The sequence below is a fragment of the Buteo buteo genome, chromosome 8 (genome assembly GCF_964188355.1).
Source record: "Buteo buteo chromosome 8, bButBut1.hap1.1, whole genome shotgun sequence".
Classification (NCBI taxonomy): domain Eukaryota; kingdom Metazoa; phylum Chordata; class Aves; order Accipitriformes; family Accipitridae; genus Buteo; species Buteo buteo.
Window position 1 is genome coordinate 12601356 of NC_134178.1, and position 24140 is coordinate 12625495.

At 44.7% G+C, this 24140-nt stretch overlaps 1 protein-coding gene across 1 annotated transcript; it reads left to right on the top strand.

The window, feature by feature from the left end:
• The first annotated feature begins 839 nt into the window (after window positions 1–839).
• Window positions 840–24140, top strand: RIPK4 (receptor interacting serine/threonine kinase 4). Its single transcript, XM_075034708.1, has 8 exons — window positions 840–1075; window positions 8980–9271; window positions 16998–17146; window positions 17952–18001; window positions 19043–19201; window positions 20140–20246; window positions 20758–21010; window positions 22037–24140. Exons 1-8 carry the CDS (start codon window positions 894–896, stop codon window positions 23212–23214), a joined length of 2370 nt encoding a protein of 789 aa, XP_074890809.1. The 5' UTR covers window positions 840–893; the 3' UTR covers window positions 23215–24140.

Below are 24140 nucleotides of genomic sequence, written 5' to 3' on the forward strand. Positions count from 1 at the left end.
TCCATTGGTCTGAGTCCTGTGGTACCTGCAATTCGATCCACAAAAGGATTCAGGCACTGAAATCTGCTGCTGGGATCATCAAAGCTCCTACTCCCAGGGGCAACTAAAAGCCAGAGATGCCTCAGTTCTTGGCAGTACGGTTTCCCAAAGCCTAAAAATTGTTGCTTTGGAGCACGCCTGGACAGACACCAGCCTCTGCCACGCACTGCGGGCTGGCCTGAGTCTCGCAGGATGCACGGATGAAGGGTTTGTGCCCCTTGGCCGGAGGGATGCAGACCCACCGGCGTTTCCAGAGCAGGCCCTGCTAGAAGAAAAGGAAGGAATGCAGTTGCGGGTGCTTCCTTCCCCCTTTAATTAATAGCTTAATTATCACAGCGCACCAGCCTGCGCAGCCCTCCCGTCCTCCCCCCCCCCATGGCTTTTGCCAGGGAAGCTTTGGACACGCGTGCTGCACGGGGGGGGGCTGTGCCCCGCTCCCCCCAGCCAGGAGCTTGCGGGGTGCCCGTGAGAGAAGAGGGGCCCTGCGGAGAAACCCACCCGGGCCTGAGGCAACTTGCCCTCTGCGACTGTCGGGGGAAGCACGGGCCGGACCTTAAGCGCTGCCCCGGCCCTGGGGACATCTTGGCCGCCTCCGGGGTGGAGGTGGAGGGGGGGGGGCGAGGAGGGCGGTACGGTCCCCGGGCCGCTAAACCTTCCCCTCAGCCGGGCGTCCCGGCCACAACCGCCCCCCTCGACAGCGATCGTTGCGCTCAGCGGCGGCGGGCCCGGCCCAGGAAGTGACGCCAGCCCCCTCCCCCCCCCCCTCCCCCTCCCGGCCACACCTGACTCACCTGGGCGGGCGGGCGGCTGAGGAGGAGCAGGAGGATCGGGCTGAGGGGGGATCGGCGAGGAGCATGGCGCGGGAGAACGGCTCCCCGTGGGCCATGGGGCTGCTGAAAACCTTCGAGGAGAACGAGTTCGGCAGCTGGGAAAAGATCGGTTCGGGGGGTTTCGGGCAGGTGTATAAGGTGCGGCATCTCCACTGGAAGACGTGGCTCGCCATCAAGTGTTCGCCCAGCCTTCACGTGGATGAGAAGTAAGGGGTGACAGGGACAAGGGAGGGGGGGACGGGGAGGGGGGAAGCGGTTCTTCCCACAGGAATGACCTTCTCCAGGCACCCCGGAGCCCCTCAGTCGCCCCGCGGCCTCCCGGCTGCGCGTATGCGCAGCCGGGAGGCCGCGGGGCGACTGAGGGGCTCCCATCTCCTAGGTCCTTAGAGATTTATCTTTTGAATTCTTTTGTCGTCAGGGTTTCTTTTCGGTTTATCTAATTTCCTTGGCTCGGCCTCCGCGAGGCATGCAAATGTAGGCAATTTGTGCTCCGCAGCAGTTCAAGCCCTTCCGAGGCCGAACGAGACGGTAATACGGGTCGCCCTGTCAGCGCAACGCCTTATTTCTGAGAAACGAACCAAGCGACGTAGCCCAGAGTTACGGGTCTTGGGAGCGTACTCGAAAAAGAACAAACCAAAGCCACCCAGCCCCACGCCAACATGGCAGGAGCACCGTAGCTGCAGCCCTGTTTACCAACAGCAACAACGGGTATGAAGGTCTGACTAAACGCAGCGAAGAGAGCCACGCAATTAAATATTCCCCAGGCAAACGTGGCCTTTGTCACACTTAAGCGAAGCCCGGACCAACACCTTTAGTTATATCGTACATAATGGGGCTGGTCTCCCTCAAAGAATAAGCCGTGTTCCTTAGCCACTTGCAGCAGCTTGGAAGGAGCCGCCGCACGGCTGCAGCATAGGTCTTGCCTATTCCCTCGGAGCAATTCGGAAAGCATTTTGCCCTGCCCTGGTCATGCGTGTATTGGCTTGCACCGAAGCATTCAGCCTGCTGCAGCTCCAAAGGTCGTGGAAGGCAGTCCTGAATGGGAAGTGCAGGAGAAGTGAAAATGCCGAATGGGATCTGGGGGCTTCTCAGGCCCGCCATGTCTTGCTTCAGTGAGCTCCTTACCTTGAGAAAAGCCAGCCCTTTAGCTGGCATTTGCAGATGCATTAGTTGTGACTCCCATGTGGTGGTTAGCAGCGGGGTGAGCAGCGGGCTTGGTGTGGGGGGTGTTGGGGCGTGGGTGCTGCAGGCACGGGCGTGCTGTCTTTCAGGAGCGGGTGCTGAAAGGAGATGTGCTGGGAAATATGTTCTCCAGCTTCAGTTCAGGGCCAGTGCTCCTCCCTGTGTCTGCTGGGGATGAGTCCTCACTGGGTAGTCCAGTGTGGAGCCGTATTGTGTTGCAGGTAAATATACCACATGGTGAGAACTTTCTCCACCTCATCTGCCTTCTGTAACTAGCTGTGGCCCATGGTGGAGGACGATCAGCTATGCTGTGCTCACGCAGTCCGTGTGTGTTGGGCACCTATGGCGTGCAGCTCTCCTTCCCTAGGAGACGAAGGCTGTCAGATGCATCTTTAGAAGCATCCTTCTGTTTTGTGGGACAGTAGTGATTTCCCAGCCAGTTGGCATCTGTGCAGAGGGAGGTGAATATGGCCAAGTCTCATTCATGGAGCTTTTCCAGCTCCATCTTGATCTCTGGGATCTCTGCTAACTCACAAGCTGATTCTGCAGTTCATTTTTTGAGACGTGGATTGGTTCAGTCAAAAAAGGTTTCCCTTGTTGTGGTTCCTGCAGGAGGAGAGAGATAAGTTTGCCCAAGATGGAAAATGTTTCTAAGCCTGTCTTCTACAAGATTACTAGGGTAGTGAGGCATCTTGCCCGTTATCTGAATTGCTGACTTTGCTGTAGGCATGGCTTATATAATATAGTAAATGAGATAAAATGTGCCTTTTTTAAAAGGGGAGAGGGAGAGTTTAATACATGCGTAGGGTAACTGTGCTGTCTGTGAATAAAATGGGAAAGACCTCAAAGTTGCAGAGGGTGTTTTATTGGGTTAACCTGCAAGCCCTCCTACCATTAGAACTTCAAAGTAGGTTTCAGACTTGATGCTTATTGAGGCCTAATCAAACTAGTACTGTAGCTGACTAATTTTGCAGTTAAAATTAAAACATCTTTTAAAAATAAGCTAGAACATGTTATACTTCTCATTTGCAGAATACATCTAGAAATTTACTTAGACATTAATTTTCAGTCTGAGAGAAAGGATGCTGTCACCTATTTTAATATAAACAATTAATTTTGAGAGATGCTATGAAATTTCTATATTAATATATTCACAATGTGCAATAGAGAACCACCTGTCCCTCAGTGGCTATGAGGTGTGCAGATACAGGAGAGACCATGAGAACATGCAATACAGTTAAGAAAAGTCCCTTGAGAATTTGGGAACTTTGAGGGCGTGGATTTCCTGCAGCTCCTGGTTAATTTTAACAAACCAATCCTTGAAACACTAATTTATTTGTTTTACTGCAGAATTTGTGCTTCAGATGCTTAAGGGGAGTGCTAATTAGAAATCGGAAAATAAAGCTAAACTGAATTTTTATATGCTTTCTCCTTTGCTTCTTAGGCTGCTCTACCAAACCCCTTTCAGTAGTTGGTAATGCTGCTCCCCAAAGAGACTTTTCACCTGGAACTTTTCTAAGAAACTTGTGCCATTCAAATGGCGGGGTGGGGTGGGTGGGACAGACAAAATAAAACACTACCCCTCTAGTTCACAGGTTGAAACAAGCCCATGTAATTTGATTGTTAATCCAGGAGATTAACTTGACTAGCTGTTCCTTGGAAGCCTGTGAAGCAGCAGAGTTAGAAGAATTATCAGTGGTATCAGAAACATTGACTGAAAAACACAGAGGCTTTTTCTTATTTATTTATTTGGTACCACATTAAAACCCTGTTTGTAATGGCTTGGTGGCGGTAATACTGTGTAGTCTCTCTTACTGCGTTTCTGCAGACAGTAAGAGATTTGGAGTAATTCCTTTGGCAATTATCACAGCATAGAGCCAAGTGGCCTCAAGCAGAAGAAAAACTGAATGTACAGCCAGACGTGTTTTTACCTTTAAGCCCAAGCCCTCTCAGGCAATCAAGCCAAATTCCATTCCTAACACTTTATTTGCTCCCCCTTTCTGTCTCCTGAAATCACATTTCCCACATAAGACTCAAGATGCTCTTGAGATGGGGAGGTTCAATGTAAGCCTGAAGAAAAGACTGTGTGACCTAGAAGGGTGGAGGAGCCTCTCCCCCAGGAGTTGCAGTGGAGAGTGCCAAGTCTCTTCTCTTTACCCCTCTTGGCCAGAATGGAAGTGTGGCCTGGAGAAAAAGGGTGGCAAGCTCAGAGAGAACAACCTGGAAGCCTTTGTGGATTTCTTATAGCTGAATGTAAATGTGCAGACTATAACGAGTATGAATGATGTAACGGTTCCCAGAGGGGGCTCTTCACTGGAGCTGTTAACTGGTGGAGGCGACTACAGGGTGTGGAGGTGGAAAGGTCTGCATTCTTGATTGGAAAAAAAAAATAAAATGAGCAAAGCGCTAGATGTACCTCCCTCTGCAGGACCTGGATTTAGGAATGGAGCAGGACGTAGAAATTTAGGAGGTTTTAGAAATGCCTTGCTGTTAGCAGATGCTGCATTTATTTAGGTGACGAAGGTGAATGAATGTCTGTTCTGGTGGTCTCTGGATGTGTAGGTAGAACTTAATATTCACCTTGTGCTCCTTAAAGAGTAGGGGTGAGCCTAGCTGTCCAGGTTAACCTGTAATCCTCTTGTACCAGGGCTATACAGCAGAGATCTGTTAGCAGGGCTGAGATCTGTGTTAACCTGAAAGAAGGAATTTTCTTCCTTTTTTTTTTAATTTTTTTTTTTTTCTTTTCCCCAAACTTATTCTGCCCTGACAATGCAGTGGTTTTCCTTTTCTTCTCTTATTCACATTCTTCTCTGAGGATCAGCAGTGTGAAGGTCATTAAAGATGTACCCTGCAGAGCAGAGGTCACTTTATGCTCTTAAACATCTGCCAGCATGCAGATGAAAAGAGTCCCTGAAAAAAATTCAGGAGTGTTGTAATTTTGTGGACTCCATCTTCATGACCAGCAGTTTGTAAAGAGGTAACTTGCATTCCTCACTGGTCAGCAGCATGGCTGTGCAGGGCTGGATCTCGCCTGGGCTGGGAGAAGCCTGGCTGCTCTACGTCTGGAGGTAGTTCTCACAAATGGCCCCATTACAGGTTTTCAGGGCTTTTTGAGTTTCTCTGGAGCAACTTTAACTGCTCTGTCTCAGACTCCATTAGAGAAATGTGATGGTAGTGGTGGGGGAATATAAAACTGCAAGGACTGCCTTGTGAGTTTAAAGTTGCATTTTTATAACACACTGTTATCTTTAGGGCATAAAGATTGGATACATGCAAATGCAGATATAGTCGTAATTCTTGTTGTTCTTGTGGCAGGGTTTGCGGTACAAGGGTTGGGCCCTGGGCCCTGGGGAGTGAGACAGTGGGCAGGAGTAAGTCCCTTGTCTCTCCGGGAGAATCCAAAGAGTGCAGCCCTATCCATTCGGGGTCTGACTTTGAGCAGAAGCAGACAGCTCTTTCGGGGATGCCAGAGGTTCCCCGTTCATGTAATATTTCTGTTTGCTTTGAAAATGGCTGATCTGTCACTGACTTTGTCTCTGACAGAGATGCTATTTGGCACTGAACCCAGTGCTAGATCTCTTGATGTGTGTGCCCCTGTCTTCGAATACCTTTATAAGGGAAACTGTATGTACCCCATGAGCTCAGCTGTCTTGTGTGCAAGCTTTTTCTTTTTTAAATTTTTATTACCATAATGTTAGGATATAGTACTGGAGGGGGGAGGTGAATAGAGCCAAGGTGCTTCGAGAAGATAATTCTGACTCTTTAATTGTGTACATGTTAAATAAGAAACTGTTATAACAGAGGCTAGTCTCATGCCTCTTGACTGAGAAACCTCATAAGGAGCTTTTCTTTTCCTCCACTTTGGAGGGAAGTGTTTCTTGGTGATAGTGCAGAATAATTTCTAAGCACTAGGAATAACTGAGCAGCATAAACACCCCCTCTCCCTCGTCCCATCCCATCCTTTGATCTGTTAAATGTGAACTTGAAGGATACCTACATCATCCTTTGTTGCAGCATTAGCACTTGCATATTGAGGTGATGGGCGCGTTGAGAACACCTAAGACTGTGCTGAGTGCCAGTAGCACCTTGTGCTAAGGGAAGGAAAAGACCTTTCATCTTTGCGTGATGGAGGAGATCCTGGTTTAAGGAGCTGTTTGTGTTAATACAATTAATGCAAGCCACTCCAGCACTTGGCTAATGACCAAGTTGTATTTTGTCTCTCTTTATTTCTTTTGTCTTTTTTCCTTTTCTGTTTTCTAAAGGTGACAGGGGCCTGTATTTGAAAACTTACATGTCTCCCTACCTATATGAGATCACTGGCTGATTCGGTATTGGATGCTCTGGGTATGGGAAGATGCTAAAGGTGGCAATTGTTGTATGGGGGTTTTATTTAAACAGGGAAATTAGATAAAGGGCACTTGCCTGTTAATTAGTCAGTTAATTCACTCAACTAACTGGGTCTGGTCCAAGCAGAAAGGGAGCTTTTTTTTTATTTTGTTGAAACTGGAAATTCTTTGTAGAGAAAATGCCCCATTTCGAGCAGCTGATCTCTGTGATTTTGGTGATGCTCTCTGAGGTTGTTGTTAGCCCAGGAACTCTGTCTCTGGAAGTCTAGTGGTTCTTGTTAGGCTTTAGTTGTTGCTGAGTTCTTGCCTTGCCTTGGAGGGCTCAGACAGGTATTTTACATCCCTGACTCCAGAGCTCAGCCCTCCGAAGCCTGGTGAATTATGCTGGCTATGCATGTGGCTTGGGGGCAAGGAGTTGGTTGTGTTATTCATAGGCGCTCCCTTCCAGCATGCCAAAGAGCAAACTGGGTACTTGTCTACAAAGGCAATTATTTCACAAGAAAGTTGCTGTAGGGAGCAGCAGGAGCCAACATGGTTAACAGAGAGAAAAGATTTCCCTTATCTTTTTAGTTTCCTCCCAGTGTGTATGTCCCTCTTAAACCACTTTTCAGCCTGATCTTGCCTCTGAAATAGGTCTGCTCCTTCTTGCTAGGCTGGATTCACCCCTAGTGTGAAATGTTAACTGCATCGGGTTATTGCCGGCTGCTGCAGTTGGTGAGGAGCAGGCAGCAGACTGCATTTCCAACCTTGTCTGGGTGAACATCAACTCTGTGCTTCCCACAGCAAGGTGAAGCAGAGGGGAAGGTGACTGGGTCTAAGGGTTAAATGATGGCTCCTAAAATTGCTCCCGCGTGGGAGCATTGAGGCTCCATTGCAGGCCTCGTTTCAGCATGGGTGGTGTGTGCTGCCCCTGCATCATCCAGGCATTGGGGCGGGGGGGGGGAATGGGAGACTTCATTGTGCTGAGGCTGCAGCTGGCGTTTTTCTTTTTAGAGATGGAGAGTGCTTCTAGCTGGCCTTGGATTTTTTATTTTTTTAAAAAAAAAAGGTTGATTGAGCTGGTCGCTCTGCCGTGGCAGAGGCTCCCACAGTAGTCACTGGCATCACTTGTTAGTGGCCCAAGGCACAAACTGTGACTGGGTTAGGATTGGTCCCCAGGTGTTTTCCAGCTCTTGGGGACTGGCAGAGGGGGCAGGTGACAGAGCTTTTTTCTGCCTTGCAGAGGGTACAAGCATCTTTCCCCTGATAAGTTGTTGCAGCCACTGTGAATGTACTTGCTGAGCTTTATATTTAAACTCTGACATCTTCCAGGACAGCTGGTCTTCTCAAAATGCCTGCGTGGGGTGGGGGAGCATCAAAGCAATGTTTTTTTTCTTTTAAAGTAGGACTCTCTGTTTACCAGGCATCTGTGTTAAAACTTTGTCCTATTGCTCCAGGTATTGTTCTCCATTAAATAGCGTACACATACTGGGTACATTACAAGAGCTGTCGTGTAATAAGAGAGGGTCTGTTCGGGAAATATTACCTATCTGACCTCCCTGTGTCCTCTTTTGTGAATCGGTGGGTGGCAGCAACAGTGATGCATCAGTACCTGTGGCCCAAAGCTTCTCTGGCTACAGTCTGTTGTCACTAATAATGTGGTTTTTGACAGACAGAAAGTTCTTTCACCCATCACGTGTGGCTCCTCTTTGCGGGCGCAGTCGGCCTGGGGAGAGGACCCTTGTTTCCTCTTTCCAACTCAGTGCCCGACGGGTCCTTGCAGGCTGCTGCAGCCCAAAGGCTGTGTGTGAGGTGCAGAAGGAGGGCATGGCAATTAAGGGTCTTGACCTGGGAGGCTGCAGCTTGGACTGAGTAATGCTTAGCACTCTGCAGGGTCAGGCTAAAGTGACCTGTAAACAACCCAGTGGTGCTCATTACGTGTGCCGGTGCTGGGCCTGTTACATCACTGAAAATGGTGTGCTGGGAGTTTTTGGCATCCGCTGGAGCTGAGTGAGCATAGTACTGGGGTTGCCAAGTATGGGGTTTGAGGACGAGGAGGCTTTTGCTGTGTCCCCCCAGATACAGTGGGCAGCTTGCTCCCCTAAATGGTGGGTCCCGGGGTTTCCTTTCCCAAGGCCTGGGTCTGCGTGCTGGCAGCTTGTGCCAGCAGGGCAGCTGAAGCAATGCTGTCCATGCTCTCTCCTGATTAACGCAGTCTTATGACTCACAAAAAGTTAATTACCTTAGCCCAAGGAGTTACAGCGGTAGTAAATCTGGGCACTACATGTATCGTCCTTGTTCTTAACAGCGCAGCATAAACATCAAAGCAGGGAGATGGACTTTACGCTAGGGATATTTGCACTGTTGAAGTGTACAACTTGCCTGGGTTCAGCAGCTGTGAGCTCCCTACCATTAGAAGCATAAAAGAAAGTTAGTAAATGTGGAAATATGCCTGGAGTACAGGCTGGTGAGATGTAGCATGGTTCAGCCAAGCGATGATCATGAAATGTGGTGTTCAGTTTCATAAGAAATGTTTTGTGCACGTTTGAGGGCAGGGGGGAAACAGCTACTCCACCCTTCACCATCTGTTCTCTTCTACCCAGGGAGCGCATGGAGTTATTGGAAGAAGCCAGGAAGATGGAAATGGCAAAGTTTCGCTACATCCTTCCTGTTTATGGCATCTGTAAAGAGCCGGTTGGCTTAGTCATGGAATACATGGAAACGGGATCTCTGGAAAAGCTCCTGGCTTCTGAACCTCTGCCCTGGGAACTGCGCTTCCGCATAATCCACGAGACGGCTGTGGGGATGAACTTCCTGCACTGCATGTCCCCTCCACTGCTCCACCTGGACCTCAAGCCTGCAAACATCCTGCTTGATGGCCACTACCATGTCAAGGTACACACTGGGCACTGTGCCAGGGGCCCACCTTTGGATATTCTTGCATGGCTCCTGCCAAACTCAAAGGCCTGAGAGAAACTAACAGCATTCCTTCTAAATTAGAAAGATGCCCACCAACCCAACCCCCTCAGTCCCCCAACTTGTCTACCTGATTTATGCACCATTTTGGTACATAAATAGAGGTAGAGTTAGGGAACTTGTGAGAACCGTCCTGAAATTTTAGGAGGGTGCTAGTGTAGTGAATTCTGCTTTTGAGACCTAATGGGTCCTGCTATAAATTCCATGCAGTAGGGTCATGTGGCAGATGAGAACAGGAAGAGGAAAGCAGTGTGAACCTCTAAATCATCTATGCCACTTCCAGAGCTCTCAGTGGTAACTTTATTCTGTCTAGGTCCTTCTGGCTTTGTACATTCCACTAAAAACTCAAATTTATTTACAGCTGGAGTCCAGAGAAGCCTTCCCAGAGGCAACTCGTTTTCTTCTTTCATTTGCTCAGAGCATATACAGTGAAGAAGTATCTCTGTCCTGAGTGTTTATGCATACCAGAGGTCACTTAAGGGGGTTTCTGTGGCTGTATCAGCATGAAATTCTTTTTGTTATCCATTTCCAGAGAAAGCTAGCAAACTTATTGGCCTTCTCTCTTGGAGGTTCTATTTTGACAGCTGGGCTAAGGGGGTTGTGCTTGCTTTCTGATCCTTACTTTTGAAGAGGAAAGAGATTGAAATACATCTTTTTCCTGATTTTTTTTTCTTTTTTTTTTTTTTTTTTTCCCAAATCAGTGGCCAAACTCTTAACCTTAGAACTGCAGCATTAATCTGCAGGATTAATCATGCTGGCTGGCTGATATAACTCAGTACATGTAGAGATAGATTTTTATCAGTGCCATCATCCATCTGGCTCCCTGTTTTCCCATCCCCCTCAAACTGGCCAAATGGCTTTGGTCTTGCTGTACCATTCTAAAAATGAAGTTTTCATTAAATGAAAACATCTCTCCAGATGCCATGCAAAGGTTGGAGCCATAAGAGGTATGTGCCTCTAATGAAATCACATCTGTGACAGTCTCAGCTTTTTTACTAGGCCTCTTAGTGGTTTACTTCTAAGAAGGATTTTCCTTCTGAGATAGGAAGCATCTACAGGTGGTCCATGGTGTTATGACCAGAACATCAGGATCTGAACTCTTGAAAGTGTATTCTCCCACATTGGTGCTGAGAGGCCTTTGCTAGGTATTTATTTACCTAAAGTTTGTGCTTGCTTGCATAACTTCTTAAATTCCTAATTCTTGACTCATCCATGAGCCAAGATATGAAGGCTGTATTTTTCTCACTGTTTAAGGAGGTTGAAATGCTGCCTGATATTCTGACTGCTGTATAGCCTATATCTGAGTGGTGATGTAATACAAGGGGGCAAAGTGTGAAATGTACAAAAAAGAAAAATGTTTCTGGTGAGGTCATTGCTGACATCCCTAGACTGTTACTACTTGCTCTGTATATGAAACACATGAAGGTCTTTGGACCCTTTCCATTATGTTCAGAAAAGAATGGTCTACTCCAAACCTTTTTCCAGCCAGCAGTGTTTTACATCTGTAGGCATCTTGGAAACCCCTCCAAGCAGCAAAGCAGACACAGGAACCCTATATGCAAAATAAGACATGTACATATTCTGTGAGGCGCCTTCACTTTAAAAATGTGGCCCCAAACCTTCTTTTTGTGTGATGTGAGACTTGTAATTAAATTTCAGACCCTGCAGCTTGATTTAATGTGCATTTTCTTGCTGGAAGGCTAATGGAGCTGATGATTGAAGTGTTTTTACTTTTTAAATGTTAGAGTTAATTTAGTAGGTGACCTGTCCCTAATAGAATCCGAAGGTGTGTGAACAGATGTTGCAGACTGCAAAAGAAGAGTTTGGAGGTAGGGAGTACTTTTATAAACTGTTTGCCCTTGAGCCAGGAAACAGACAGTCTTCTAGTGGGGCACATTAGAAATGCTGCTGTGCTCTATTGCTAGTTAAATGGAAACACACCCTTTTTCTTTTACGAGCACAGTGCTTGCTGTAAAAACCCCAAGTGAGGATGGTGACTAATGCGGTAGTGTTGTACAGAACTTATCATCAAGTGGGTGCCTCCATATCATAAAGTTGTCTCCTGTGTATTACATAAGTGTGTGCTGAATTTTGTTCTTGGGAGGATAATTAAGAGGATAGCATTAGCCTGAGCACTGAGCAGGGATATAGATAGACAGATATTAAATTTTTCAAAGGCATGTTGGGGGATTCCTTGGTGATTTTAAATATACATAATATGTACAATGGAAGCTAAGGTTTTGCTGGTTTTTGGAGGATGCATGCATGCATGCCTCCTCCCCTGCGAGTGGTGGTGGAGCTCGGTGCTGACAGGAGCCTCAACTGGGGGCTCCCTTCACTGCCATGTCCTGCTCCATCTTGGTTGCCTTAAGCAGTGTGGTTTCCTTGGGAGGTTTATTCCATACCCAGGCAGGCTTTGTGAGCAGGGATCAGCCTGCATTTGTTTTCCTCAATGTCAGTCCGTTACTTCCATTTGTACCAAGATGCTCCCTGCCTCTTTCACCAGTGTTCCATGTATGCAGCCTTCCAGTCCTTATGGGCTGTCTAACACCTATCATCTTTTGCTTAACTGGACCACGTCTTATGAACTTGTTCTTCAGCTCTACTGCCCTCCGTACACATTCTGGATGTCTCCCCAGTGCTCCCTGTGATGTGGCAATTGCTTGTGGGGAGCTGGCGCTGGGGAAGCAATGCCACATTCCAGCGCTGCCCTCGCGGCCTGTTAGTTTGCTCATTCCCTGCTCCGATGTGATCTTTCTCCAGGGCCCTCGGTAGGAGAATACACACACACCCCCCACACCCCAATGCAGTAATCTCCTACATTAAATTGTTGCCAGCTACCATGCCTGTATGCTCGCTCTATTGCTGCTTCCCAGGTTTCTTATCTTCAATCTCTCATACTTAAGAGTGTTACTTTTTGTTCAGGTATTTGAAATGAAGTCAACATGCAACTTAATTCTTTTGGGCAAAAGCATTATTTGTGAGTTCTTATTTCTCTTACTATCCAGCCTGTTTTTTGGAGCTCCTCATCTTGTCATATATATGTATACATACACTTATACACACAGGCACGTATATATGTGTGGGTACATGCATGCACACCCCACCAGTTATTTTTCATCTCCCAGATTTTGTTTTTAAAGAACTTGAAGCAGGATGAGCTGGTCTCAGCTGTGCACTGCTCTAAGCTCACTGTAGTTGCCTGTATTCCACCCCCCCCACCCAGTGCTCTAATTTAAACAAGTCTGAAGAGTGAAGTTCGCTGCTGTGTTGTGCTGTGCTGATGGTATTAGTAAATATGGATAGGTTGCCTCTGTGGTCTTCATTTTTATTTGCTTCAGCTGAAGAATGGGCTGCAGAATTTCTGAGTGTGGAGTTAGAAGAAGCCTAGTCAGGCGGCAAATTTGTTTATCAGAAAGATTCTTAATGTAGGTTATTAACTGTAGGTCAAAGTAATACCCGGAGGCCAGGCTGGTAAAGAGCAGTTGTCTGCTTTTATTAGACTAGCTGATGGAGTTAACACAGCCACTTTTTTTTTTATCAGCTGCAAATATTTTCCTGTTACTAGAAATGAGAAGAGGCTTTTGTTGTTTTGTGTGTCCTTTCTCCCTGTTTCCCACCCCTCTTGATCAAGGTTTCCGTGTAAGGCTGTTGTTGCATGGCTCTTTAATCTCAACCAACAAAGCTGGTTTTCACCTTGATCAATTCTCTAATTGATCTCTTTGTGGTGGCACAGGGGAGGGAACAAGACCATCCCTGTTACAGTAATGCAGATTTATGATGGACTGAAATGGATGTTTGACCATGGCTTTGGTTTCTGCCACTTCTGAAGAGACCATTACAAACGTCACACCTGAAACAGGTTTTGAGGAGTTAAGGTTTCAGGACAGGTTGGAAAGGATGGAAATACAGTGTGTTTCAGAAAGACTTCTTTTAGTAGCTAACTGAAGTGTGTTCATAAACACTGAAGTAAAGACATATGTTTGAAGTGTGGATGCTGGTTATGTCTACACTTGGAATTAAATTTTATTCCTAATTTTTAGTAGTCCAAATCTGTGACCCATCTAAGTCTCTTAAAAATTTCTGGCATTTCTTAAAGAACAAAATTGAAATAACCAGCCTTTCTCCCTTGCCCCCAGAAAAAGAAAGAAACAAGGCCAACCCCACCTCCACCCCCTAACACGGGAAAACCCTACAGACAGATGTGGTGGCATTCTCAATATCCAAGTGCATGGAGACTTTGGACAGAGGCAAATACTGGATGTGCCAGCAGCAATTAAAAATTAATCTGATGGCTTTGTTACCTATTTGATGAAGAAAACCTTTTGGTGAACTCTGTCCCCGAGTCCATTGCAGTGGGTTCTTGAGTCTCATTTGCAGAAAAATGACGTGCAGCATCAGAAGCTAAGTGCATGCTTCAGGACGGCCTGTCAGGAGTCACCAGTGAAAGCACTTTCCAAGCACTAATTTTGTTCCCAAGACATAGATCCCTGCATTGTTTGGAAATAGCTGACTTTAGTAACCATTGTAGTTATGTGACCATATCTACTAGTTTAAAAAAAGAAAAAAAGTTCCAAAAAAATAACTTGATAAACTCAGAGCATCTAAAACTTTGCAAGTGAGTGGTTTTTACAAACGAGAACGGAAATGTCCACAAATGACAGATGCAGAGAAAGACCTGTGTGCACAGCATGCTCGATTTAAAACAAAACTAAAAAAAGAAAGAAAAAAAAAATCTTCAGATCTTGGAATCTCTCAGTAAAGTAAGTGTTGCTGGGAAGTGGGGAGGAAAACATGTACAGTTCCCCTCGCCAGTCGCTACTCACGTGTTTGTTCTCATGCAGACCTTTAAATAGCAGAGACTGAGCGAGCTGCCTGAACATGAACAATCCCACTGCCTGCGTGGGCTTTGGCCAATGTTTTTTTCTCTTCTTCCTACCTCTTCACCGCATGTTTTGCATGAAGCAGTCTGTCGCCTCTATGTCTCCTCTTAACTCTGCTGATATTAGCTATGCTTTTGAAGCATGATGGGATCCACCTGAAATAACTGATGTGAGGAGTAAGGTTATGGGTTCTGTCGGATCATGGGGCAGGGCAGATCCTGGGGTGGGCTGCAAGGGCTAGCAGGGATGTGGAGGCAGAAGTGGGGAGGGCTGCTCCACTTTCACTACCTTCACCAGCAAGGGTGCCTTGTGTTGCAGAACTAGGTACCTGGCAAGCAATTTAAAGGCAAAATAGGTAAGTTAAATGGCTGTGTCTTCCACCCACTGCACGGTTCCCACTGATGTTTAAAGAAACTCCATGACTAAATACACTATGCAGTGTGGAAAATTTACCCTAAAGGAACTAGTAAAAGCCACAAAAGCTGTCTGCAGAATGTTACTGTTTTGTTGCAGCCTGGAAGATAACAATTCTTCAATTTCCAGTGCTTTCTGCAGCATTTGATATAATTGAAGCTCTGCTCTACAGATGGATTTCCTATTAATTGGTGTAAAACCTAGGCCTTTGCAGTAGGTAGGGGCAAGTTCACAAGGTAAAGTTCTTGCTAGCCTGGGGGGGGTATACTATGTACCTTAGCTGTTTCTTGGTTTGTAGGCTCCGACTGACACCTTTTCTATCTAATCTAGTGTGCTAGATTAGCCTTCTGTCTTAGCCCCTAGCCTTAGATTCATGCAACATAGCTGGTGGCTCTTAACGCAGGAGTGTCACTGTGCTGTCTGTATTTCATCTTTATTTCTTAACTTATACAGTAGGAAACCCGGTATTGTTTAGACAAGGAGGAAGGTGTATTACTTTAATTATGCCTGCATGCCATATGGATTTCTTGAGGTGTATACAAGTCTCTGCTTCACATTAATCAAAGGATAGCAGCGCTTCACCAAGTTGGATCTGTTCAGACTTGCAGCAGTCGGTTCATTTATTAACCTGACACCATGGGCTTGTATGATGTTGGGGCTGTGCTTTTGTTCTCCTGTGGAGCAGTAAGTAAGTGCCCCAAATTCATGCAGCACTTCCTGGGGCAGTCGATTCAGCTCTTCCCAGGGTAAGCTGGCTTGCAAACCTGTGTTTCTTGAGTACTTACTGCTTTCCTGGACTCCAATGCTTGGCTTACTAAGGAGGTCAGCAATCCCCCTCTGAGAGTGCAGCCCTACATGCGTGCAAAGCTATTTCTCCAGATGACTTTGCTTTTCCCCCCTTTCTTTTTCCCCTCTTTTTTTTTTTTTAATCTTCTCAAGTCATTCCCACATTACCCTACAGATTTAAGATACAGACGGACAACAGGTTGGATAAACCTATGTGCTAGGGTACAGGACTTCTACAGCTCCTAAGAATGCCTCTATTGAACTCTTTTTCCCTGGGAGAAGTTCTTCCTGAAGCTGTGTGGGTTGCTTGCTTAGTTTTATGGCAAAGGGAGATTCCTAGCGTTTGAAGACCAATGGCTGTGTAGCCTGCCTGTTCTCCAGGAGGCTGAAGCTGGCAGTAGTTTTCTCCCTTTCCAGTAATGGATGCATGTTATGACTAGCTTTGTGGTACCTTTAGAGAGAAACTTCTGAAAGTGTAAAGTTGGAGCCTATTTAAAAAAAAAAAAAAAGCAGCTTTTTTTTAATTATGCTTGTTGTTTTGAGGGAGAACTTTCTCAAAGGAGAAGCTATGAAGATCAAAAGGGGAATGAGTCATTGAAAAACCTGAGTATTTATTAGATAAAAAGAATGTATAAGTCGGGGGGGGGGGGAGATATCTTATCTAACATGTAGACAAAAAAATCAGTGGGCTGAGTGGTCGAAAAAGACTTGACTTTTCTTGAAATTTCCACTTAGCATAATAGACATTTTTGACCAGTGGGAAATAAGTAAGACAAAGAAAATTCTTTGCCTATCTGTTTGCTTGATGATTGGTATGCCTTTGAGAGCAAATGAATGCATATTTGTTTGACACTTCAAATTAAAGTGGAGGTGTGTTTTCCTTTTTATAAACTTGCTGTCACTTGTTTTGTTCATTTCAGCTGTGTTCACTGCGTCACTGCACTAACTTGCTGTATCTCCTAGTTGCCAAAAAGAATTCCCTGTGTGGGTTTTTGATGTGTGTGTGTGTGTTTTGGTTTGGGTTTGGGTTTTTTTAACACTTGGTGCCTCTGGTGTTGGGCTTAGTCCTTGTTGGCATGGTCAGTGTGACAGTGATATCTGAAAGAGCAATTCTCTTGCACTCATTGGAGTGCTCGTGGTCTGAAAACAGGTGTTCAGAACACTTAAACATAGCATACGACATGAGGTTACATAGGGAAAGGGGGTGGCAGGACCAATAATTACATTAAAGTAGTTTGCACTAGCTAAATTTGACTAGTTTTAAATTACAATAAATTGTCTTGACTATTTGTTGTGTTTGCTATGTAATGGGCTAACATGTTGCTGCTTGTAAAAAACTGCTTGCTTTTTTTTTTTGCTTAACCATATAAAAAAACCTCCCATAGCATAATGCTTCCAGAGATGTTTTCCTAGCTTAGTATTTCTGAATGGCAGCTTGCTATATTTTGTTGGGTCATCCTGTTACATCTATCATTCTTTACAAACAATTTTTTGTTAACACCTCCAAAGACTAATGGTAGGCATGCACTTCTCTCCCCCTCATCCTCCTCCATGTTTTGCAGATTTCTGACTTTGGACTTGCAAAGTGCAATGGCTTGTCCCATTCTCATGACATCAGCATGGATGGCTTATGTGGCACAATTGCATACCTTCCTCCAGAGCGCATCAAAGAGAAAAACAGGTGTTTTGACACCAAACATGATGTGTACAGGTCAGTTAACTACGAAAGCACTTAAAAGTACTTTAATATTCTAAAATGAGCCCTCTTTTTCTGGTTATAAAATGTAATTGAGCATGAAACCCCTAAATCTAGTTTAAGTCTTATCTTGCAAAGGGTTATGTTTGCTTTGCTTTTTGCTAAGTCCTTATAGGGTAGAGGCCTTTTAACAAACTGCAGCTGATCCTGGGTCTTGAGCATTATCATTCCAAGTAAAACTTATTCATTAGCAACTGGCATGGGAGGCACTCTGCCCATCTTTAATTTCCCCATCAAAAAGTACATCCTGACCTACTTTTCAAGTCTGTGATAAAATTCTTAGTTATATTCAGTGGATTTCATCACTAGGTCTTTGGTTCTTCTTTCATGGTAAGGTTATTGGGAAAAGGAAATCATAGCTATAGATTAAAAGATATATCATATTCTAAATGGAATGTATTTCTTTAAAGGTGTCTTGCAGCGTTGGAGTATTAAATAAAATCCACAGTAATGCTTCGCTGCCCTCTGATTTTGTCAGTTTTGGTGTGGAATAGTTGGTAAATGTTACCAAGAACTCAGCAGCCTCCAGCAAGTCCCTATGTTCGCTGCCTTGGGTTCTTCCCTGCAAAAACTAGATTTTCAAATCATGGTTCTTGGCAGCATCTTGTGGTGTGTGTTCATGGGTTCATCAGCTGAATTAGATACAGAAGTGAAAGACAAGGAAAGGGAACTTAAGAAAATAAATTATACTTCTGTGAGTTTTTTAGCTTTTTTTTTTTTTTTACTTTTCTAGAAGTAACTTTTTTGCATTTATTTGTAGCTTTTCTATCGTGGTTTGGGGAGTTCTTACACAGAAGAAGCCTTTTGCAGGTAAGTTTGATGTATTGTGGGTTGTGTTGGAATTTTTTTCTTTTCTCCCATTGATAAGCGTGCTTCCTGCCCCACCAGCCCCAGATTTCATGCATGTTCTCCAAATTCCTAGAGTCTTGTGTGGTAGACACTTTCAAGCTCTCAAATTCTGATCACAAATTTAAGTCCTCCTTTGTCCTATATCATGAAACCCATACTGCCGCAGGGTGCCCTAGTCTGCACCTTTTTACTTTTGCTGATTAGTGTGTGGCCTGCACAGACTTCTGACATGTTTGCGGCCAACGAGGAACAGAGCAAAGCCAACTGGCAGGCAACTGTGCTGTTTTCAGAAACAGCTTCTCTGTAGTGAGGTTCTGTAGTTTATTTGTAGATTGTGGGTACAGATTTGTTCTTTAAAAAAAAAAAACAACAAACCTGTCTGTGAGAGTAAGCCTTGTTCCACCCCATGGTAAATGTACTGATCAACAGGCAGATATTTATTCTTATGACTTTTCCTGTGTGTATGACTAGCCTATGTATAGCAAACATGTTTGAACAGGTTCCAATCTACTATTAATTTTTCTTCAAATGAGAGATCCCATTTAGCCCAATGGTTGACTTCAGAGTCAAGAGCCACATTACTGCAATTCTTGATTTGTGTTCTTCCTTCACCTTTATGAAAAGTTCAGGTACCTGGTCTAAATAAAAGCTGGGGTTCAGTTTTCTTACAGCAGATACAGAAATCCAAAGAGAGGTACCAAAGAACTGTTTGAGGTTTTTTTCCTTTGGTTCTGTGTCTTTTATGGGTGAAAAAAGAATACAGTCACTCACTGACAATTTTTTTTAACTGATACATGGGAAGTAGGTGTTACTGCGTTGACGAATGTATTGTGGGAGAATAAGACCAACTTCTTTTTCCCTGTTGATAAAAGAAAGCACTGTAAATCTAGAAAAAATGGATGAAAACCAAGTTTCAGCCTAATACACTGTTAATGCTCTTAGACAAAAGATAAATAATTCCTTTAGCTGGGGGATCTTAATTTGTGTGCTTTTGCTTTGCAGAGGAAAACAACATTTTACATATTATGGTAAAAGTAGTTAAAGGCCACCGCCCAGAGCTACCTGCTGTTTCCAAATCCAGACCTCATTCATGTAATAACTTGATCAAACTGATGCAAAAATGTTGGCAAGATGATCCTGGTGAACGGCCAACATTTCAAGGTAAGATTTCCTCGTAACTTGGCTGCCCATTTATTCTTTTATGAGTCACGTTATTGCTCAAGACTCTGTTAATCCTTGGGGTAAATGCTGTGAACCTCTGTGACAGAATAAATAGAGCACATTGTATGGTAGAGACAATGATACAGGCCACTTACTTACTCATTTGTGGAGGAAGGGATTATCTGGGGACAAGTCTGACCATGACAGTGTTATGTAAACATGTCAGGAATAAGACCTGTGCTGAACCAGCTGATCCATTTAGCCAGAAATTATGTTCATTTCTGATTGTGTGTATCAGGGCATATGCCAAGCTAGAGTTGGTGTGGTTTTCACCATACCAAAGTGTTGAAGGCCCTAGCTCTTGAAATTTAGTGTTGTATGCAGAGAAACTGAATTGTTTTCTTGTAACAAAACAATTTGTGGTGTCATTTTTCTGCCAATAAAGGGCAATTCTGGTGAAAGGCTTGAACTTGTCCTAAGCACCTGTTATGAATTCAAATGTGCAGAAGGATGTAGCAAGTGCTATCTCCAGGTAGCTTCACTGAGTGTTAACGGGAGGGATTTGCCTCTTCCCTCTTCTCTTTCCCAAACAAGGTATGGGGACTGAAGGGAAAAGGGATCCCATCTTTTTAAAAACATACATCTAAGTCTGCCAGCAGTAGACTGGTTCCTGTTTCACAGTCCTGCACTGTAGCCACCATGTAATGTTTGTCTGGTCTGAATGTGAAAATTAATTGTTCAGTCAGCCCTGTGCACTCTTTGCCTAGCTACACACTTGCACCTACTGATGAGGTGCTGGATGGAATAGTCAAAACTGGAGTCTTTCTCCCACAGTATCTCAAAGTTGTTAAGCTCTAAAGATAGAAAAATGCAGCAGGGCATCTCAGAAAAGTCTCCTATTAAAAAAAACTCCAAACCTTCTCTTGTTTTCTTCAAAGAAATCACTTCAGAAACAGAGGCCCTTTGTGAAAAACCAGAAGATGAAACAAGAGAGATGATAACTCAGGACTTGGACACCAAGAATTCCCCAGAGCAGAAGCCTGAGGTATTTTCTCTTTCCGCCTCTTGTTCAAGTGCACTAGGTTTTGCGAGGAACAGGTTCCTCTGTGACCTGTAACTCCCCAAGCAGCTTTCTCTTTGCTGCTTTTGAGCACCTTCTTGCCTGATAGAAGTGGGTCTTGGTGAAGGACTGGAATGCAAAATTGGCAGCACCTGCACGGACCAGCTTAGGAAAACCTCAGTGCAGGACTAAGTGCCTAGACTGTTGAGGGACAGCAGGACAGTTAGGAAATAAAGGCTGGAACTATGTGGGTGTGACTGATCTTAAAAAATGCTGTAGACAGAAGAGCTATGCAGCTTCAGTGGCTCTGTGAGTACTGATGAAAGCTGCCCTCCTGCATCTGAAAATTTTCAGTGACCTTATTCATAGGTTTCATTTAATACAAACAGTGCTTAAAGACTACCTGCAAATGAACAAACTTACATTTCCTCCTGTAGGACCTCATACTCAGTTTTCTCTACTGACCTTTCTAAAATGCTGTGTTCTTCTCTTAAAGGGGATGTCTGCATTATCCCAGCCAAAACAGGAGCCTGCTCTACCATCAGTTAAGGATTACAGTCTCTCAGAGTTGTTGTCCCAGCTGGATTCAGGGATTTCACAGACTATGGAAGGTCCTGAGGATCTCAGCCGCAGCTCTTCTGAGTCCAAACTTGCCTCCAGTGACAAGCGGCTTTCAGGAGTTTCATCTGTAGATTCAGCTTTTTCATCCAGAGGCTCCCTTTCCCTTTCCTTTGAAAGGGAGAGTTCAGGTAATGGTCAGGTTTTTCTTTGTTGTTGTTTTTTTGTAGTTGTTTGGACTGGGGCATGGGAGTCAATGGGTTGGAGAGTAGTCATATAAAGAATAGCATTCTGGAAATCTAGCATTGCTTTGTCTTGGTGTCAGCACTACAGAATTGTTTACTGGAGGCAGTTTTTTAAAAAAACAAAAAAACAAAACAAACAAAAAACAAGAAAAAAAAACCCAGAGGTGGCTCCCAAACATGATCTAATGAGAAATAATAAATCTCATTTACTTTTGAAAAGAAGTGACCTGAATTCCCATCAAAGCAATTACAGAATCAGTCATGTAAAGGTTGGTTGGAAGTGAGGTCACCTAGTCCAGCATCCTGCTCAGAGTGGGACTAACACCAATGCCCAGTCAGGTCAGCTGCGTTTGTGACTTTTTCAGTTATACTAAGCCCACGTATGAGCACTTTTTTTTTTTGAGAAGACTCAAGCCACCTTCTCAGCAGCCCTCATGAACATTGTAATAAGGACCGGCCGCTGTTGTAAACATGCCCTTCCCTTTTCAATCCAGTGCTGCAAAAAACAGGCAACTATTTTCCCATTAGGCAAACAATGATTAGTGCAGGGAGATCAACCACAGCATCCTTTGTTCTTCATTTCACAAGAAACAGAGTAAGAGTAAGTGGGGCTCCAGATCTGACCTGAAATTGTCCTGAAACTACTGCGGGGGGAGGGGAGTCAATCACTGCTGAAGCCACCAGATATGTTAGCCATGGGCAAGTAACATTGGATGGGTATCAGAATTGTGATGGTGTCTTTTTCATAGAATCATAGAATAGTTTGGATTGGAAGGGACCTTTAAAGGTCACCTAGTCCAACCCCCCCTGCAATGAGCAGGGACATCTTCAACTAGATCAGGTTGCTCGGACCTCCGTCCAACCTGACCTTGAATGTTTCCAGGGATGGGGCATCTACCACCTCTCTGGGCAACCTGTGCCAGTGTTTCACTACCCTCATTGTAAAAAAATTTCTTCCTTATATGCATCTAGATATTGGTACTACAGACATACAGAAGAGGAAGCTAACAGAAGCCATTTTATCTGGAGATACCAGTAAGCTGATGAAGATCCTCCAGCCTCAAGATGTTGATATTGTTTTAGATGGGAATTCCAGTCTTTTGCACTTGGCTGTTGAAGCTGGTCAAGAAGAATGTGTCAAGTGGCTCCTCCTGTACAACGCTAACCCTAACCTCACCAACAAGAAAGGATCCACCCCTCTTCACATAGCCATTGAGAAGAAAGTTAAAAGCATTGTGGAGCTGATTATGGCTAGGAAAATCAATGTTAATGCCAAAGACGAGGATCAGTGGACTGCTCTTCACTTTGCTGCCCAAAATGGGGATGATTTCAGCACCAAAATGCTGCTTGATAAGAATGCATCCTTAAATGAGGTAGATTTTGAAGGCAGAGCCCCCATCCACATAGCTTGTCAGTATGGCCAAGAGAATATTGTGCGGATCCTGCTGAGAAGAGGCGTTAATGTGAACATCAAAGGAAAGGATGACTGGGTGCCACTGCACTATGCTGCCTGGCAAGGTCATCTCCCCATTGTAAAGCTTCTGGCCAAACAGCGGGGTGCAAACGTGAATGTGCAAACCGTGGATGGAAGGACCTCGCTACACTTGGCCGCCCAACGAGGACACTACCGTGTCGCTCGCCTTCTCATAGACCTGGAGTCGGATGTCAACATAAAGAACGTGCTCTTGCAGACTGCTCTCCACATAGCTGCTGAAACTGGCCACACGAGCACGTCAAGGCTGCTCCTTAAACACGGTGCAGACATTGAGGCAGCAACAGCAGAAGGATACACTGCTTTGCACTTGGCATCTCGCAGCGGCCATTTAGCAACAGCAAAGTTGCTGATAGATGAAAGGGCCAGCGTTCTAGCCAGAGGCCCTTTAAATAGGACAGCGTTACATCTTGCTGCAGAAAACGGGCACTCTGAAGTAGTAGAAGAACTTGTCAGTTCAGAAAATATCAATGTTTCTGACAGTGAAGGTTTGACAGCTCTTCATCTGGCTGCACGAGGAGGGCACACAAAAACAGTTGAGGTTCTTCTGAAGCATGGGGCGCACACTGACATGCAAAGACCCACATGTCAGACCCTGCTACAGCTTGCTCAGCAGAGCAGTAATAGCTCGGTTAGTGTGTTGTTAAGTGAGACTTAAGCAAAAGGTACAGAACTTGCTACCTTTCTATGTGGTGCAAGAAGGCTGCTGGAGCTTGACTCATGAGGGCCTTCTTCAGTTGTGCAGTGACCTGCTCATCAGTGGTGTCAGCTGATGGACTGAGGTGCAACAAGCAGAAGCTACTTGTGTTTGAGTGTGCAAGTGAGAGTGCACATGGACTAAGGCCACGTGTAAGGCTGAGTTGGAGTCTGCCATGCTGTGCTCTGTATCAGTCATTCTGCGTGTTTCTGCCCTGTCTGTATATTGACATTCCCCTCCCAAGGATGTTGTGAGAAGGATGCAACTTGTAGGTTCCCTCCCCTGCTTTTTTTTTTTTATGTGCCAAACTAATTTAAGAACTAACATTCTGCTTTTTAATTTTCCTCCAAAAAAAAAAAAAAAAAAAAGGTGTAGATTCCTGGTTTATTGCAGTGATCTATATTTTGGGCTGAAAGCCCCCACTGTAGAATAAACGCAACACAAATCTGCTTGAAATAATTAACACAAGAGATGAGGAAAGGGCTATTGAAGATATAGTTAATCATCTTTCAGTGTCACAAGGTACTCTACTCTGTTTAATGGAGACATTGATTACAGATTTCCATGTACTCAAAATTGATGAGGCAGACTTATTAACAAGGCAGGATCCCAAAAATACATAAGCAGAAGTAAAAGATTAACACTGGTATCTTCATATACAGTACCACCTTGTAGGTATTCTAAGATCAGTAAGCTGAACCAGGTGCTGTCTTAAATGAAAAAGTCAGAAGCTAAAATTCATACTGGACTGTAACTGGATGGTATATTCTAACACCATTATACCAACTTGCAAAACAATGTTTGGAAGGGCTGATGACTAGACTGATATACTGTGTATATAGTATTTCTACCTGTTGTATGCTTTTTTTTCTACTGAAGAAAATAGA

Bases quoted from the DNA above. Each gene is read 5' to 3' on its own strand.
- RIPK4 (XM_075034708.1), top strand. From the start codon at position 894: ATGGCGCGGGAGAACGGCTCCCCGTGGGCCATGGGGCTGCTGAAAACC. The intron at 19,202-20,139 runs GTAAGATTTCCT...TTTTCTTCAAAG, and splicing joins TGAACGGCCAACATTTCAAG to AAATCACTTCAGAAACAGAG. The intron at 20,247-20,757 runs GTATTTTCTCTT...CTTCTCTTAAAG, and splicing joins CCCCAGAGCAGAAGCCTGAG to GGGATGTCTGCATTATCCCA.